The sequence below is a fragment of the Acipenser ruthenus genome, chromosome 6, assembly GCF_902713425.1.
Source record: "Acipenser ruthenus chromosome 6, fAciRut3.2 maternal haplotype, whole genome shotgun sequence".
Taxonomy (NCBI): Eukaryota; Metazoa; Chordata; class Actinopteri; order Acipenseriformes; family Acipenseridae; genus Acipenser; species Acipenser ruthenus.
The window spans coordinates 8543795-8560329 of NC_081194.1; the positions used below are offsets into that span (position 1 = coordinate 8543795).

Here is a 16535-nt window from a genome sequence, read left to right on the forward strand (position 1 = left end):
TTAACGTGTGATTCTAAAGCTAAACAGTGATCGATCGTATTTTCTCCAAAGTCACAATACAGGATGTGCAAAACAATTTACCTCCATCTGCATGTAAAGTTTCTTTGAGAAATTTCTTGACACGATCCTCAGACGAAATATACTTTGCTTTTTTTTGCTTTGTCGTCCATTTTCGGTATGCTGAAATCTTGATGATTTTAGCAACCTAAATCAAAATAACAATGCAACACTGACTTTGTCCCACCTCCTAATGTACAGTAGAGGTCACGGAATAGCCAGTACCGAGACACTGATACTAGGCTGATTAAAACATCGTTGTCATGTGAACAGTAAACAAGAACGTTAACCACTTTGGGAGTATTTTATTTATTTATTTATTTATTTTTTTAAATGGTATTTGTCTAAGGATTTTTCTTTTGGTAAGTGCAATGCACACAGGATGGCAAAAGAATAAAAAAGTTTATCTACAGAATTAAGAAACGCAGTTTACGTCGCTTGCGGTGTGCAGTAGTTAATTTCAAACTGGTTTGTTTTTTTTCTCTTCGTACTTGTCCAGTATGCATTGGCCCCTAAAAGAGATGACTTTCGCTGTGACCCCTCAATTTCCCGATTTCCGTGAATTTGGTAGACCCCCTAGTTATTAGTGCATTTTCCTCTTTCTAAAAACTGAAAAGTGAATGTAAGAAATGCAAAATATTTTGAGACAGCTTATATACTGTAGTGGGAGCACAAACTCACTTTCTGTTTAGTGCTAATTGGCTGTGGTTTGATCTTCTCGTCTTTACTTTTCGCAATCTTCAGGAACTGCTTTAAATCGCCCTGTAGGTGAAAAAACAAAAACAAACAAAGCTCATTAAAATGAAATGCTCTTCAAATGTAACATAGCACAGAGCTGTCCAATCTATCTGGCTGTTAAAACTAAAAATAGGAACAAGAAAATATTTTCTATTGATCCAGCTCTAAAAATATGCACAGAAATAGTGCTCTTTTGCATGAAATGCAGAGCTTAGATTGGCTAAACAGCACAGCAACAAAGTGCTTATGTTTATTTATGCTTAATCGTGTATGTTTTGTTACATTTTGACTGTACCTTCAAACAAAGACGAACCATTCCTTCTTTAATTCTTTACTAACTAACTAACTAACTAACTAACGCCTTTGCTGTGTCCAGTGTTGTCTACGCAGCATAATATTTTGAAACACATTGCAGACTGTTTGGACATTTTTTAAATCACACATCATGGATCCTAAATATTTTGTGGAATGCACTTCTCAATATTTAAATTGGGAGCGTTCGCTAGGAGAAGAATAATTTCACTTATAAGGATCGCAATGTATCCAGATTATGCTCCCTCCTGCAACAATGCTGGTTTTCTGTTACCACGATAAGCTACACATTTCAAATCAGAGCACCAGCATTGTTGCAGGAGGGAGCATGATATGGATACACTGCGATAAAATAAGAAACCTTGTACTCCTGGCTAACTGAGTAAAAGTTGAAGAAAAAGGATTTCCCTAGCCGATGTGTGAACAAAAACATCTAAAACTAAAATGGGGATTATGCTGAAATATATTGGTGTAACACTGACAACACTGGATACAGCAAGGTATCAATCAACCCTTAAAAATTAACAGAGTCATAGTTGGACAGCTCTGACTGAAAACAATTATTTACAAAAAATACACTTACGTAGTATTCCATGGCTCTGAACCTCTAGCCTGGTCGATCAGTTTTTACTTAAATTATATTGTTATAATTATTATTGAGGAAATGGTTTCTTACCAGGTCGACGTACTCCAGTATCATGTAATGGGGCTCAGCCTCCCTGCACAGCCCCAGGAGCCGCACCACATTGCCGTGGTTCAGCTTGCCGAACATCTCAAACTCACGGCGGAAGTCCATCTGGAGCTGCTCGTCACGGGTCTGCAGGCTTTTCACCAGCACCACCGTCTCCGTCTCCGGGTCCTCCACACCCTTCGCCTTGGCCAGGAACACCTCCCCGAACTCTCCCTTTCCTGCAGAGAGAGACAGACGGACAGAGAGAGACACAGAGATAGAGAAAGAGAGACAGACAGAGACAGAGACAGCCAGATAGAGAGAGACAGAGAGAGACACAGAGAAAGAGACAAAGACAGACAGGGAGACAGGGAGACAGACAGACACAGAGAGACAGACAGACAAACACACAGAGACAGACACACAGAGAGAGACAGACAGAGGAACAGAGAGAGAGAGAGAGAGAGAGAGAGAGAGAGAGAGAGAGAGAGAGAGAGGTTAGAAGGGATGAACAGTGCAATACAGCCCATTGATCCAACTAGCCTTAAAATGCCCCCCCCCCCCCATACACATTTAAATTGCAGTAACCAGATGATTTCACTAAAATCAAATGCTATGTTGAAAGGGAATGGGAAAGCTATGAAGGCTAAAGAGTAATGCAGCGTTTTGTACAACTAATAACTTACTCCACCATCAAAGCCTCTTTGTTGGTTAAAAACTAATTGTCGTTTTTCATACACTTTTGTTTAATAAAAGCAGTTCTCTTTGGAAATTTAAATCAAAAGGTTTGATTGCACTAAGCAGTATTGTAGGATCTGGAGAGCAAAAGAAACTTGTGAAGCTCCTGAGTGGCGCATCCAGTAAAGGCACTCCGTGTGGAGTCTGGAAGTCGCGAGTTCGAGTACAGGCTATTCCTTTGTCGACCGAGGATGGGAGCTCCCAAGGGCGGCGCTCAATTGGCCGAGCTCCGCCCGGGGGGAGGGAGGGTTAGATCGGCCAGGGTGTCCTCGGCTCACCGCGCACCAACAACCCCTGTGGTCTGTCCGGGCGCCTGCTGGCTTGCCTGTAAGCTGCCCAGGGCTGCGTTGTCCTCCGACACTGTAGCTCTGGGTGGCTGCATGGTGAGGCTGCAGTGTGTAAAAAAGCGGACGGCTGACGGCACACGCTTCGGAGGACAGCGTGTGTTCACCTTCGCCCCTCCTGAGTCAGCACAGGGGTGGTAGCGGTGGGCTGAGCCTAAAAATAAATGAACATTACTGAATTGGGGAGAACAAAAATAATTGGAGACCACTAAATTTATAAGAAAAAAAAAAAAAAAAGAGAAAGAAACTTGTTAAAACTGCTTATTAAAAATCAGGAAGCCGGCAGCGATTAACTTGATGATTTTGAAAATATAAATATTAGCCAGATTATTGAAGTTCTGAAAACACCTTAACGCTTACCAAAACAAGTCTATAAAAGGCTCCACTAGTAAACATTTAAAACCACCAAAGTGAAGATTATAAAACTAAAATGATGGCTATAGAGTTCAAAGGACATTTTGTACTTCACCTGCCTCATTTACTGAAAAAACAGGAAGACACCAACAGACACTTCTTGGGGTGAGAAAGTTACTTCAGTTACAAATCAGTCTCCCAGAAAGACAGTTAACAAGTGATCTAAGCAAATGCGCTGCTGGAAAGACTTAAAAGCAATGTTTGAACAGTCATAAATCCAACCAACTTTAAATCATGGGATATCAATTAAAATGTGCTCATCCAAACCCATTAAAATGGTTAACCACAAGCGTGTGCGTAGAGTGAACAACCTCCTCCACCTCCCTCTCAAGAGGGTTCTAATAAGGGTCTTTCCTTGTGATTTAGTGTTCATGACAGGTGAGCAGCAATGGTGCCAGCTACAGTCAGAAGTCGTCAGCTACAGTCAGATAACGCCAGCAGGCTCAAGCAAGCCCACCCCCCTCCATTACATCTCTGTTAGCCTGGCTTGATCATATCCTGACATTTAGTGCTAGGCCTGTTTCATGCAGGTAATGACTAAGGTTGGAATGTGTGGTGGCATAAATCAATTTCTCGTATTAGCGTGCACTACTAAAGTCACTGTGCATCTCGGCAGCACGTACCGAGTGTGGTGATGGTCTGTAGATTGGTGCGTGGAAAGTGCATCTTGTCGTTGCTGCTGTGTCGCTTGTTGGCTGTGACTGTGGTGCCCATGTTGGTCAGAGCCACCTCCTCTTGGATCTCAGCAGTTGTCTGTCCATTCTGCTGCACAGCGCTCCCGCCTGTAGGTTGGGTTATTACATTAATAAAACTTGAAGAGCAAAACAGAAAACTACATTAGGCTACTGGCTGGAGATTTAAATAAATCGGCAAACCAGTTACAAAAAAAATAATAAAATAGAATAATCATTGATCGCCAAAGAATTGATGATGATGATTATTAAAATGTGATTTTTTAAAAATAAGAATTAAGTTGCCTCATCTCAGCTTTGAGAACCAATACTCCTTGATTACCATTATATTTGGAGTAAGCTGTAAATTATTTCATAATGCTATAAATTAGGGGTTCCAGGACAGGTTATTTTAATGTTTCTCACATTAAAGCCACATATCCTGTGTAACTTTAGTGCCTAATCTAAGCATTCTATTAGCAGGATGTAAAAAAAAAAAGGTCAAACAGTTAAAGATCAGTACAGTATGTTGTAAAAGTATTAGCTTTATACCCTCTTAATTTTCATATTAATTTGTAATCTGTTTATTATCCCAAAATAATGTATTACTATTTCAACACTCATGGATAGTTGGCATACTGGTCTCTGAGCAAACTTAAGCAAGGTGTAATTTCTGTAGTGAAGCCAGTGCACTGTTAAATTATTCTCCCCTCCACTGAAACAGTGAGTGTATTGGATATTTTCCACTGCAAATCTAATAATCATTCTTGTACTGACCTCACTGTAGAAAGTGCACCTTGATCAAGCTTGCTCAAAAGATGAAATATGCTTGTAACTATATTAAAACATGCCAAATGATCATGAGAGCGTAAACAGAATTAAATGATTATTAGGAACACAATCATGGCATAATATACAGATGAAAAAATAAATATGCAAATTATTCACAGGGTAGAAAAATATTCCATTAAATAATCCTCCCACAAACCAAAATGACTTGCATGAACACGTGTCAATTACATTTTACCACATCCCTGTAACCAGATGGGGAGGCAGGCCTTTAGCAGCATCAGTTTTGAAGGGGAAGGTTAAAAGTAACTGAAGATGAACAGCAGGCGGTGCACTGCTCAAAGCTCCTCAAGCAGCTAACCACTGAGTGTGTGGCTTCTCTGCAATACCACAAACAGCAGTTAGATGGCACTGCTCTAAAGTAATGTGTTTCTTTACTAATTATTTGAAAGCAAGAAACTATTTCACAGACATGCATTGCTGTCTTTCGCCTTATCAAATAATAATGCATTTGTCCTACTATAAATTATGGCTTGGTAGATCAAATTATAACTGCCACAAACTTAATGAAAAATAGTATTACCCAATAAATCATTTTTTATATATTCTTAACACTAATATTATTTTTACTACTACTATTGTTTAGCATCAGACACCAAAAGTAATTTTAGCACATCTGCAGGCACACCAGGCAGTGGCACAATGCTGGGCTGCGGAGGAAGTGATATGCATTAAACCCCCCCCTTCCCAGTCTGACAGGCGGTTGCTGCTGCTGGCTACTCACCGTTCAGACACTCCATTTCAGGCTCCTCTCCCTCGGGGCTCTTCTGTTGCCTCTTGGCATTCCTGCGCTTCTTGCAGTAGAACATCAGGCCCAGGACGACGATGATGTAGGCCACTGCTGCTCCCACAGACAGGCCGATCGTCTGGATCATCTTGTAAGGAGTCTGCCCGATCTCTTCCTGCGTTTTAGTCACTGGTTTTTCTAGGTGTGGTAAAAAAACCCCATTTATTTTGGTCTGATTTTGCAGTGTGTTTTGTAATTTGCTGCAACTGTCATTTTGCAGCAAATTACAGGAGGTTCTTGTGTGTCCAGAGCAAAAGCTTGAGGGCCACGCGATGGAGACTGGGTGACCTGACACAGGCCTGGTGGTTGATGTAAGCTACCACTGTTGTGTTGTCTCTATGGACAAGCACATCTCCCTCGAACCTCCTGCAAGGCCAGGTAAAATGCCTGCAGCTCCAAAACATTTTTGTGGAGATCCTGCCTTGTGCCCCCCTGCCATTCCACACTGCGCCCCAGGCCAGGCTGGACGTGTCCGTGGTGACGACCTCCCTTCTGGTGACACTGCCCAGTGCTACGCTGAGTTCGGGCAGGCTGTTTCCACTAAGTGAGTGCCTTTAGACAGTGATGAGACTGGTGGTCGTGGTTCAACACGGATTGAAAAACCCTGCTGTTGAACCAGGCCTGCAGAGGGCGCATGCACAGGAGACCAAATGGAAGGGTCTGGAAAGCTTCTGCCATCAAGCCCTGAAGTTTCTGGAACATCCCTACGTGAGCGCTCTGTTGAGCTGAGAGAGTTCTAAACAGGCGGCTATTTTCTGCACTCCGTCATCCGACAGCGTGGACAGCCAAACCGTTGAATGTGGCCGGTGACAAGTTCCATGTGGGCTTCTGTCTGTGCTGGGGACTGGGCACAAATGAGCCAGTCATCCAGATAACTGAGCACTCTGATGCCTTTGAGTCTCAATGGTGCCAGGATAACTTCCATGCACTTTGAGAAGGATGGGGGAGCTAGGGAGAGGCCAAATGGCAAGACACAGAACTCGTACGCTGTTCCCTGAAAAGTGAACCGCAGACTGATGTTAGTCACGCCCTGAAAGGGAGGGGGGCTGTGCTTGATGTCTGTAGTTCACTGCGCCAATACTCCAGATGGCTCCCTGAAAAGATGCCCTGGGCCTGTGGCAGCAAACTCCCAGGACTGCTGCTTGGCTTGTGGCTGAGAGCGCTGAGAGCGGTGAGAGCGCTGCAGCATTACATCCACTGCGAGATCAAACGTATGCCCAAAAAGCAGTGCTTTGTCCCAGTCAGGCATGTGTGCGTGGGAAAGCCAGAGCTGCCTACGTGCAGCTATCAGCTGGTAGGCTCATCAAAGACAGACTGCCTTGTTTCGGCTTCTGTAGGCCAGGGCACTTGCAAGATTGCAGTGGCCCTCTTGATCAGCGGTAGCAGCTCTGCTGACAGGGAGAGCTTAACCACAGGGGACGTGCTGTCTGACTCCATGTCCTTAGACGGGAACACCAGCTCCTGTTCGCCCACCTCAGAGGCGTGATGGACAGTATGTCCTCCTGTGGCCAATCTGTGCCCGTAGCCCCCTGGGGCACCAAGGGGACAGGAGGGGCAGGCGGTGCCGAACGTTCACACAGTAATCCTGCAAGAACCATTCCTTGGTGGGAAACTGCTACCCAGAGCTTTTCCATCTGCTCCGAGTCTGTCGATCGCTTGGAACAGCGACTCTTCTTCCTCGGCGGAGGAGAAGCAGAGGAAGATCATGAAGACTTATCTGCGGGGGCTACTTTGCCGGGTGCGTCACCCGCTCTCCCTTGGCACAGAGCCATGGGTTGAGGACGCAGCCGCCTCTCTAACAGAGGGTGATGAAGAGTGCTGTGCAGGAGCGAGAGACACAGAGTGCTCTGTAGAGCTGCGGAAGAGACTTTCTCAAGCGAGTACTTGAAGAAAGGTGTACAAAACTCGTAGAAACTACTGTTCACCAGTGCCTCCTTGGCGTGCTCTGGTCCCAGGCAGGAAGAGCATCTGTCGTGCTTGTCCTCAATAGGCAGACTGGCTTTGCATGTTTCGTATGTCACCCAGGCATGATGCAAGAAGCAAGCAATGCAGTGTACTTTATAAAGATGTACAGGTGCTGCCTCAATCTGCTTATAGCAACCAGGCAGGTAAAGACCCAAACAAGACCAGTTTGGTACCGGACCGGGGATGTGAGCACTGGTTTGTAGCAGGCCGTGGAGGACCGGTTCGGTGACTTTAGCACGGGGTTGGAACGGTACCAGGTCAGGACCGGAGCGGGCGGTTTGCAGTCATCTGACTGCATGTTAGATGGTACCAACAGCCATTGTAATGGCGATACAAATAGCAGGTCACCAAAACAGCAGCAAGATACTGTGGATGACATTGCAAGCAATCACAACCGAAGCAGAGGTGTGCGTATTTAATATAAAAACGTCTCATTTTAAAATGAGAAATTAAATAACTCCAGCCGGAGCTATGCAGCCTGGGGGGAGAGCACAAATTCAGCTGTCTTGTGTTGCTAGATCCCTGGGAAAGGAGCGGCTCAGGCCGCTGGCTTCACGCGGGGCACAAGGCCGCAGCGGGAGGTAACAGGCAGGCTGCAGTGCACAAAATACGCGTAATTTGTAAAAACAGAGATTATTTTAAATATCACATACAATTTGTGTAAAAACACAATAAATGTGAAATGCACAGCAGAAAAAGTAACAAGTACTTATCTGAACCAGGTTCTCCTGTCAGGTCAGTTCTTGAAAGGAAAAATGGCAGCGAGATTTTTTATATATATATATATATATATATATATATATATATATATATATATATATATATATATATATATATATATATATATATATACACACAGTACTGTGCAAAAGGAACAAAACTGGGTTAGTAACAGCCAAACTCAGCTAACAAGGTGAGGTTGCTGAAGACAGTTTACTGTCAAAAGTCATACACCATGGCAAGTTTTATTCCTCCTACACAGCCGTTTCTGTTTCAGTTAATGATTGTGTTTCAACCTACATATTGAATTGATGATCATTAGCACCTATTTGGTATAATTGTTTAATCATACTCCTGATTATATGCCTACAAAATCCATGACTTTGTGCAAGTGTACCTAGAAGAATTGATGCTGTTTTGAAGGCAAAGGGTGGTCACACCAAATATTGATTTGATGTAGATTTTTCTTCTGTTCACTCACTTTGCATTTTGTTAATTGATAAATATAAACTATTAACATGTCTATTTTTGAAAGCATTCTTACTTTACAGCATTTTTTCACACCTGCCTAAAACTTTTGCACAGTACTGTATATATATATATATAGATATATATATATATTTATATATATTTTTATTTTTACCACACAGGCCTCTTATTCCAACTGGTTAATTTATTTACACACACCAGCCTTGTGACATTCATTTCAGCTAACTGTGCTGTTGATAATTTGTTTTTCAGGCAAAAACTGATGCCGACAACATTGCTGATTGGCCTTACTTGAGAAGAGAACACACAAACTGCAAGAGAGTTAGAGGACCATGCTGCAGTTATGTAACCCTTCCACAGCCTGGGACATAGACATTTCAAAAGTAAAAGAAAAGCACCATTAACCAAGTAACAAAAAACAAAAACAAAAAAAAAAAACACACACACAAAACAATGTCCATGACACTTCAGCACACGCCTGTCCTCGACTTAAACATAATCTGCTTGTGTAGAAACCTTGGCTCTAGACATGCGTAAAGTTGCTTCACTATCTTCACTGCTTACCTACGACGTAGAGAAAGGCGTCCCTGTGTTTGATGTTACAGCTGTTTCCGGCTATGCAGGTATATTTCCCCGAATCCTCAGTGGTCACATCATTGATAACCAAGGAGCCATTCGGCATTTTCTGAAACCTAGGAGGGAAAGTGGAAGCAGTAAAATATATATATATATATTTTTTTTAACATTTTGTAACCATTTGAAAATACAGGTCACGTTAAGTACACTTCTTGCCGTTACATGTGATTATTAAGATGGATAATTCTGCAGTTAACGTCTTGGTGAATTGGCTGATGTAATGTTGCTTTACACTCCTCAGGTAGGGAGGATACGTCTAATCTAAGTAATCTTAAAACACAGGAAAAACCGAATCTTACTCTGACAATCATTCATTGGATTTAAAAATAAATCCATGTAATCATAACTGTTAAGCAGCTACCAGTATTTTCATGAAGTGAAAGCATTCTTTATGAAACAGCTGTGTATTTACTATGAATAATATTTTAATACCAACTGGATCACATGGCAAATCATTTACTACTCAATCTGATTTATCTTGAATTGCTAAGCCCTTTTTTCCTTTAAAGCAGAACTGTACAGCTGGCAGCCGTTGTGGGGGCTTGCGTGACCAGATTTGACCAGAATAACTAAATAAGGGAAAAAAAATCTTATTTTTTATCATCAATTAAGGGACTGATGTGAAAACAGCAGTTTGCCATCAAGCAAGCATTCAAGTGATTACATGTACAAGGCTAAACAAATAAGCACTTAACATTCATTCCAAAAAAAAAAAAAAAGACAGGCTGAAAGTGGCTGAATGGAGCAACCAAATGCCATTCCGACTGTGCAGGGTTGACTCTCAAACAGTACAGTGTTGTGGAGTTGTAGGGCAGGAACTGTAAAACCCAGACAAAAAACAGTAGGGTGCAAACTAGATAAAACTCATTCCCGCAGAGTGGCAAAAGAAAAGACAGGAAGTCAAAATGAACTGGGGAGACAAGTTATTCATCATGTCAAGACTATGCCATAACCCCCAGGTCTCGGGAATGCACAGTGCCGTCATCCAAGTAGGCAGGATGTGCAGACAGACATGGTCTGTGGGTTGATCAGATCAATAAGATTCAGATTATAAACGGACAGACTGAATGGCGGCATCTGAAATTGATTATAGTCTTAATTGACGATGTATACAAACAGGGTTGAATCGATGCACTTGGTCCATTTTCAAAGTAGTTGGGGGCTCTTGCAATTAATGTCACTGGAACATTAAACTTTCACAGTGCAAAGACAGTATCAGTACACCTTCAATCTGAGCTCCATGAACAAAGGAATCCCACTCCTCTACCTCTCAACACATGTCTATTTTATGCTTTCCACTGCAGTGCACATTTCGTTTGGTATCCCCCTCCTCTTACTTTGGTGAGGTTTTGCTGGAGTCCAGGATCTTGTCCTTGATCTTCCACTGTATGGAGGGAGCTGGGTCTCCAGTAGCCTGGCAGTGAAGAATAGCCGTGTGCCCCTGGTACACCGTCGTGTTCTCAGGGTCCAACTTGAACAGTATATACACTGAAAGAAATACATCAATAAAACCATCCGGCATAAGAGAATACTGATTTCTTAGCAGAATTTTAATGCACCAAGTTTGACATCCATGACTGTCTCACTATTGCAGAGCCCCAATAGGTGGGACTCCCGTGGGGGGGGAGGTGCGTCTCATTCTGAAAGATCTCGAAACGACCACCCTGAACAAAACAGAGTGGGTGTTTGCTGAATCCTCAATAAATACATCACTTCTAAAAAGCCAATGAAGAAAGGAATTAGCCGAGTTCCTCAGAGATTACAACAAAGACACGACACGTCCATCAGATTACATTCATGTTATACAGCTGACAATAACCAGGGTGATTCTTGTCCTATTAAGGGTTTCATTACAGGGCAGCTGTGCTCGAGCCAATCAAAATGGTCTCGGTGAACAACAAAACTACATTCTTTGTTGATACCTTGTTGAAAGCTACACAAATGAAGCACCATACCCCCCTGCCTCCTCCCCCATAAATCCTGCAGCTTCTTACCTGCCACGTTAAGATGCACCATTGCCCGGATCTCCCCCTGCTGGCTGTTAGATGCAATGCAGGTGTAGTTGCCAGCATCACTCCGTGTCACTTTGGTGAAATGGAGGATTCCGCCCTGCTGCTCAACATAAGGTGGGATTTTGCCCTCATCTGAAGGAAGATTTTATAATGATTAAAACAGGATCTAGGCAAGGTAATGGGGAATGTAATCTACATATTAAACCTTAGTGTCAGAGTAACTAAACTTTTGCTCTGTTGCAAGTCTCGCATGCACTCCTAGTGGCCATAGGGGTAAATACAGCATTAAAGAAATATGGGGGTGGGTGGTGGGCCTGAAGGCTCAGATGGTTAAAACTATTCCCGTTTGGTTTCTTGAAAACCATTTACTATTTTACACCCCCACATTTTAAATCAATAACAGATATTAATGCGTGTTATATTAAGTGTCCACTTCTTTTCAGAAACAATGGCATTCCCACGTTTGGAAAAACCTAAAATAACATTTCACTTTTCGTTTCGATTCTGCACTAGGACAGTGTTCAAGTATTTCCAGCACGCAGCATGCTGAAAATGACAACATCCTTAAAAGACAGAGAGAAGTCATGCACGCTTCCTATATACACAAACTCCTTGTCACAATCTCGCCGGTCACACAAACCACAGGTACGCAAACAGATACTACGCTGGCATAATGTATGAATAAGACCTTTTTGCCAGGCTGTGCTCACTGACCTGCTTTTATCCACTGGACGGTGGGTTTCTCACGGCCTGTGGCGGAGCACTGCACACTGGTCTCTTTATCCAGCTCCATGCACTGCAGGGGCTGTGGAGGAGGGGTGAACTTCAGCCGCTCTGAAACACACACACAAATATTAAAAGAAATCCAGCCAAGAAGCCTGGAAGAACGAGAGAGGTTCCTCTGCCTCACACACAGGCTACACCTCAATTAGAGCTAATTCATAGCCGTAAGGGTCCAATGGGAATTTGTGCAACACACAAGCTTCATTGATTTGCATTTGGTACATACAGTATACAGGCTGTACAACAGAAGTGCTACTAATTTGCCATTCTTTTTTTGTGCGCCCCAAGGTGCATCTCATTAAATCTTTTTTAATCCTGCTCCATAACTGTCAAACTTTGTATTTCTTTCTATATGAGCCGCACTACAATAGAATGGAAAATACAAGTTCCTTTTCAGGATCTTTTCAAATATAATTAGGACACTTCAGACCAGGGCCTGGCTTTTTGACCCATCTGCAGCATTTGATCTTAAAAAAAAGAAAAAAACAAAACAAAAACACAACACACATACAATAAAATTAATCCATCTTTCACAAAAAATAAAAAGTACTATGTTTGACCACGTCTCCACTTTTTAAACATTTGGGAGGCCTGAGCTACCCCTAGGCACAACCATCAGAAGCCTAGTTAAAAGATGAAGTGTAGTTTGTTCCCAGTCTGCAGGCTCAGAGTCCTGTTAGGAGGTCCTCATTTCTGTAAGCACACACACACTCAGACGATGGCTTAATTTTCAAACTTTGGCCACTTGGGTTGAGTAAATCTCACTTAATAAATCATAGTTTGTAAACAATTATTTAACAAATATAAAACATCTAAAACTGTAGTAAAGCAGTACATTTTGCCAAAATCCACTTGTGTTTTAAAAAATACCCTGCTTGGAATTTACTGCTAATGTACAGTACATGTGCTCTCTAAGAAACCCCCAAGGGCCTTGTACAACAGACCTCCCTACAATGCCATCTTTTGGTAAACCAGTGTAGTATATTGAGTAAGGATCCTCACCCAGCACATGCACCCGGGCCTGCCCATCTATCCTGCCTGCGCGGGTGCTGCTGGAGCACTGGTAGATGGTCCCGTCATACACCTCCACTTTATGAATGCACAGAGTCCCATTCGGAAAGATCTCGAAACGACCATCCTTTACAAAACAGAGTGGATAAGGACTGGTAACACAGCAAAGGCATAATGTCATAAAAAAGAACAAAACAGCAGCAGCCAACATAATCACCGAAACAAGAGTAGTTTAAACCCCATCTGCTTTTTACTGCGACTAACACCTCAAGTATGGTACAACATATCTATTAAAGCAAACAAATATCTATATTAAAACCAAAGACAACTGATGTCCTCCCATGTCTAATTAGCTTACCTACACTAAATCCAAGTTTCTAGAAAAATAAAACGACCATATTAATTTGTACACCAATTAAAGAATGCAGTGTTAACATGGACATGTGTTCACTGTAAAAAGTTTCACTGTTCACTCTCCTAGGGTATAAGTCCTGTCCCCTGGCCCCAAGCTCAGAAGTGCTCGATGTTCACTACAGTGGTTGAGTTCTCAATCAGACCCTTACGTCAGAGATGTCGATGCTGTTACGGTACCAGGTCACCTGTGGGTCTGGAGTGGCTTGGGTCTGACAGTGAAGGAATCCTGGCTTACCCTCCTCCAGCTGACTGTCCATGGGCTTCGTTACCCACTCTGGTTTGGCTGCGAGACAGGGGGAAAAAAAAAAGGAAATTAAACTGTCAAGAAAATGCTTTTAAATGATGTAACTCTTGAAAAGGGGCTGCGGCGGAGAGTGTACTCACTCGCCACAGTGATGGTCATCTCCTGTTTCTTCAGGCCAGCTTTGTTCTCGGCGAGGCAGGTGTACGTCCCCGAGTCCCCTCCTTCTATGGGGCTGAAGATGAGTTCCTTGCCCTCACTGTAGACTCGCCCGCTGGAGGGGATCCTGACGCCCTCCCTCTCCCACCACACAGCCGGCTCTGGGTGTCCCTGGGGCGGGCGGCAGTACACACGCTGCATGGTGTCTGCAGTGAAGACCTCCGGTTTCATCGGCATCATGTCTTCAATGTCTGGGGCAAGAACAACAAGGCAGGCTCATTTGGACTTTTACTGCATTGCCTTCTACATGTGCTACAAGGGCCACAATATTTTAACAATTTTACAAATATAGGCAACCCACATTATACCAATGTCTCTGCTGGAGTAGAATCCAAATTGTACACGTTACATAATGAAGTATAGTACATTGTCTATTTGTGTAGTTTGCTTTCATTTCATTGTAGCTCTCTTGAGTGCTCCATAACTTCAGCTACTAGTCAATCTTATACAATTTATAGAATTTAAACTAAAATGTAAAACAATATTTACCAGCCAGATTCCTTCATTAATGTTTATATATTATAAAATCAAGGTTATTTTATTAACCAATGACCATTGCCCTTTTAAAAGGTTACGTTATTATCCCTTTTTAAAAAGTACTGTATATAACATTGTAGTATATTAAAATACAAAGCCTGTGGTGTTTTGTGAAAACAAATCTAACCTGATTGTGCGCATGTCTGGTAATAATTAAACCTCAATTAAACATGTTTTTAAAGATTAAATGAGTGACTTAACCGCCTGTAATCATTTATGACTCTCTTGCACAATCCAATTTAAAAACTGTGAAGGATTAGTGACTTAAACAATTAGATAGGGCTGTGATTCTGTAGGTTAACACTGACAATATATAGCCTGCGTATCCCTGGTTCAAATCCCATTCCAGACCAAACACTATACATTAACAATGAAGCAGGACTGGATTGCAAGTTTTTTTTTTCTAGTAAAAGTAATATTGCCACTCACTTGGGTCGCTCCCAAACACCTGTTAATAGCTGTGAATTGAGAATTGCTTTCATTTACACAAAAGCATGCAGTTACACAACAGAAGCAGAGAGTGAAATTGCTTCAGGAACAATCCTCCAGTTGGTTAATGCCCCAGGGAAAAAAATGAAACAGAATAATTGCAAATGCGGAAAAGACTTGGTGTTGATTTGAAAGCGCTTGCTTGAATTTATTTTTCTGTTCAATTCATACCTGCTATTCTCAGTGTTGCAGTCAGCTCTGCAGAATTGCCTTTTGGTCCCTTCGCCACACACTTGTAAACCCCAGTGTTGCGAGTCTTCACCTGGGTAATCTGCAGGGAGCCATTGTTGAACAAAAAAACCCTAAAAACACACAAAACAAAAAAGTGTGCTCGTTAGAAACACTGCTCCTTCACTGGACTGAATTTAATATAGCACAAAAGGTTTAGCAAAGCCTGACCTTTTTTATTAACTGAATATCAACGTAGGTTTTATTGCTGTAGATCAGATAAAAATGTACATCTTTGCCAAAGCGTCTCAAAACTGTGATCAGTGATGTAATTTTATGGCCCCCTGTGCAGTTTATGAACAGAAGAAGTTATACTGCAAATTGTAGCTGTGAAACAGCTGCAAATTACCTGTAAAACTTGTCAAAATACAGCAAGATCAATATCTAGACAATTCCATAATTACTGTCTGTACCAAAGTTTTACCAAGCACGATTTGACAGAAACAAAACAAAAAATAATTCAAAATGAACTTTGTTCTTGACATTAATCTACTGTATTGAAAAAAACAAACTAAAATGGGTAGAGGTATGCATATCAGTATAATATATTTGACTAGTTTCCTTCTCTGCTCTCTTGAAGTTATCTTTCTTGTACCACGAGAGTGATTGGCAGTTTTGAGTGGAGTTAAAGACCCTATTGACCATGGAGGAGGACTCCAGTCTCCTGCTCTCCAGTTGGATAACATGTTCCACCAAATAAAAACTTTTAGTAAGGGTTTAAGCACATAGCTGGACAATACCTGAAATAACAAATGCAGGATGCATCTCATTGTGATGGACAAGCGCTACTTATGCTGTCAAACGAAATTTGCATGTTCACTTATTCAGTTAATTTAAGATGTGAACTCGCCCACTGACCCCACCCCCAAAACAAAACCAAATGTTGAACATACTAGGGTGGACAACTTAAAACCACATACTGGTTAGCATGAATGATCAAAGCACCACAATACATACCAGTAAAAGCTGTCTGAACATGCAAGAAAGGAGTTTGCGGATGTCGTTCCACGTGATAAAAATTACAATGACATTTCAATAGGTTTAAAACAGACTTCAATAGGTTTAAAACAAGACCTTATTCACAGGAGGCCAACACAATCACTTTTAATAACGCATTAAGCACCATGTCTGTATTACTAGTATGTCCTATTTAAGGATTCTGTTTAAAATGATTGAAATGCTGAATTGAATTTCATTCTTTTATATTATAT

The 16535-nt window shown here is 41.9% G+C and overlaps 1 protein-coding gene across 2 annotated transcripts in view; it reads right to left on the reverse strand.

The window, feature by feature from the left end:
- Positions 1 to 16535, reverse strand: part of ptk7b (protein tyrosine kinase 7b) — a 94385-nt gene that overhangs the window by 5591 nt on the left and 72259 nt on the right. For both annotated transcript variants that reach the window (XM_059024908.1, XM_059024907.1), the window contains exons 7-18: positions 15268 to 15398; positions 13995 to 14261; positions 13760 to 13893; positions 13188 to 13323; positions 12117 to 12236; positions 11385 to 11534; positions 10728 to 10878; positions 9319 to 9446; positions 5518 to 5718; positions 3897 to 4055; positions 1784 to 2016; positions 739 to 819 (exon numbers count right to left, since the gene is read on the reverse strand). In XM_059024908.1, coding sequence (XP_058880891.1) covers positions 739 to 819; positions 1784 to 2016; positions 3897 to 4055; positions 5518 to 5718; positions 9319 to 9446; positions 10728 to 10878; positions 11385 to 11534; positions 12117 to 12236; positions 13188 to 13323; positions 13760 to 13893; positions 13995 to 14261; positions 15268 to 15398 — 1891 coding nt within the window. The remainder of the gene's footprint in view (positions 1 to 738; positions 820 to 1783; positions 2017 to 3896; positions 4056 to 5517; positions 5719 to 9318; positions 9447 to 10727; positions 10879 to 11384; positions 11535 to 12116; positions 12237 to 13187; positions 13324 to 13759; positions 13894 to 13994; positions 14262 to 15267; positions 15399 to 16535) is intronic.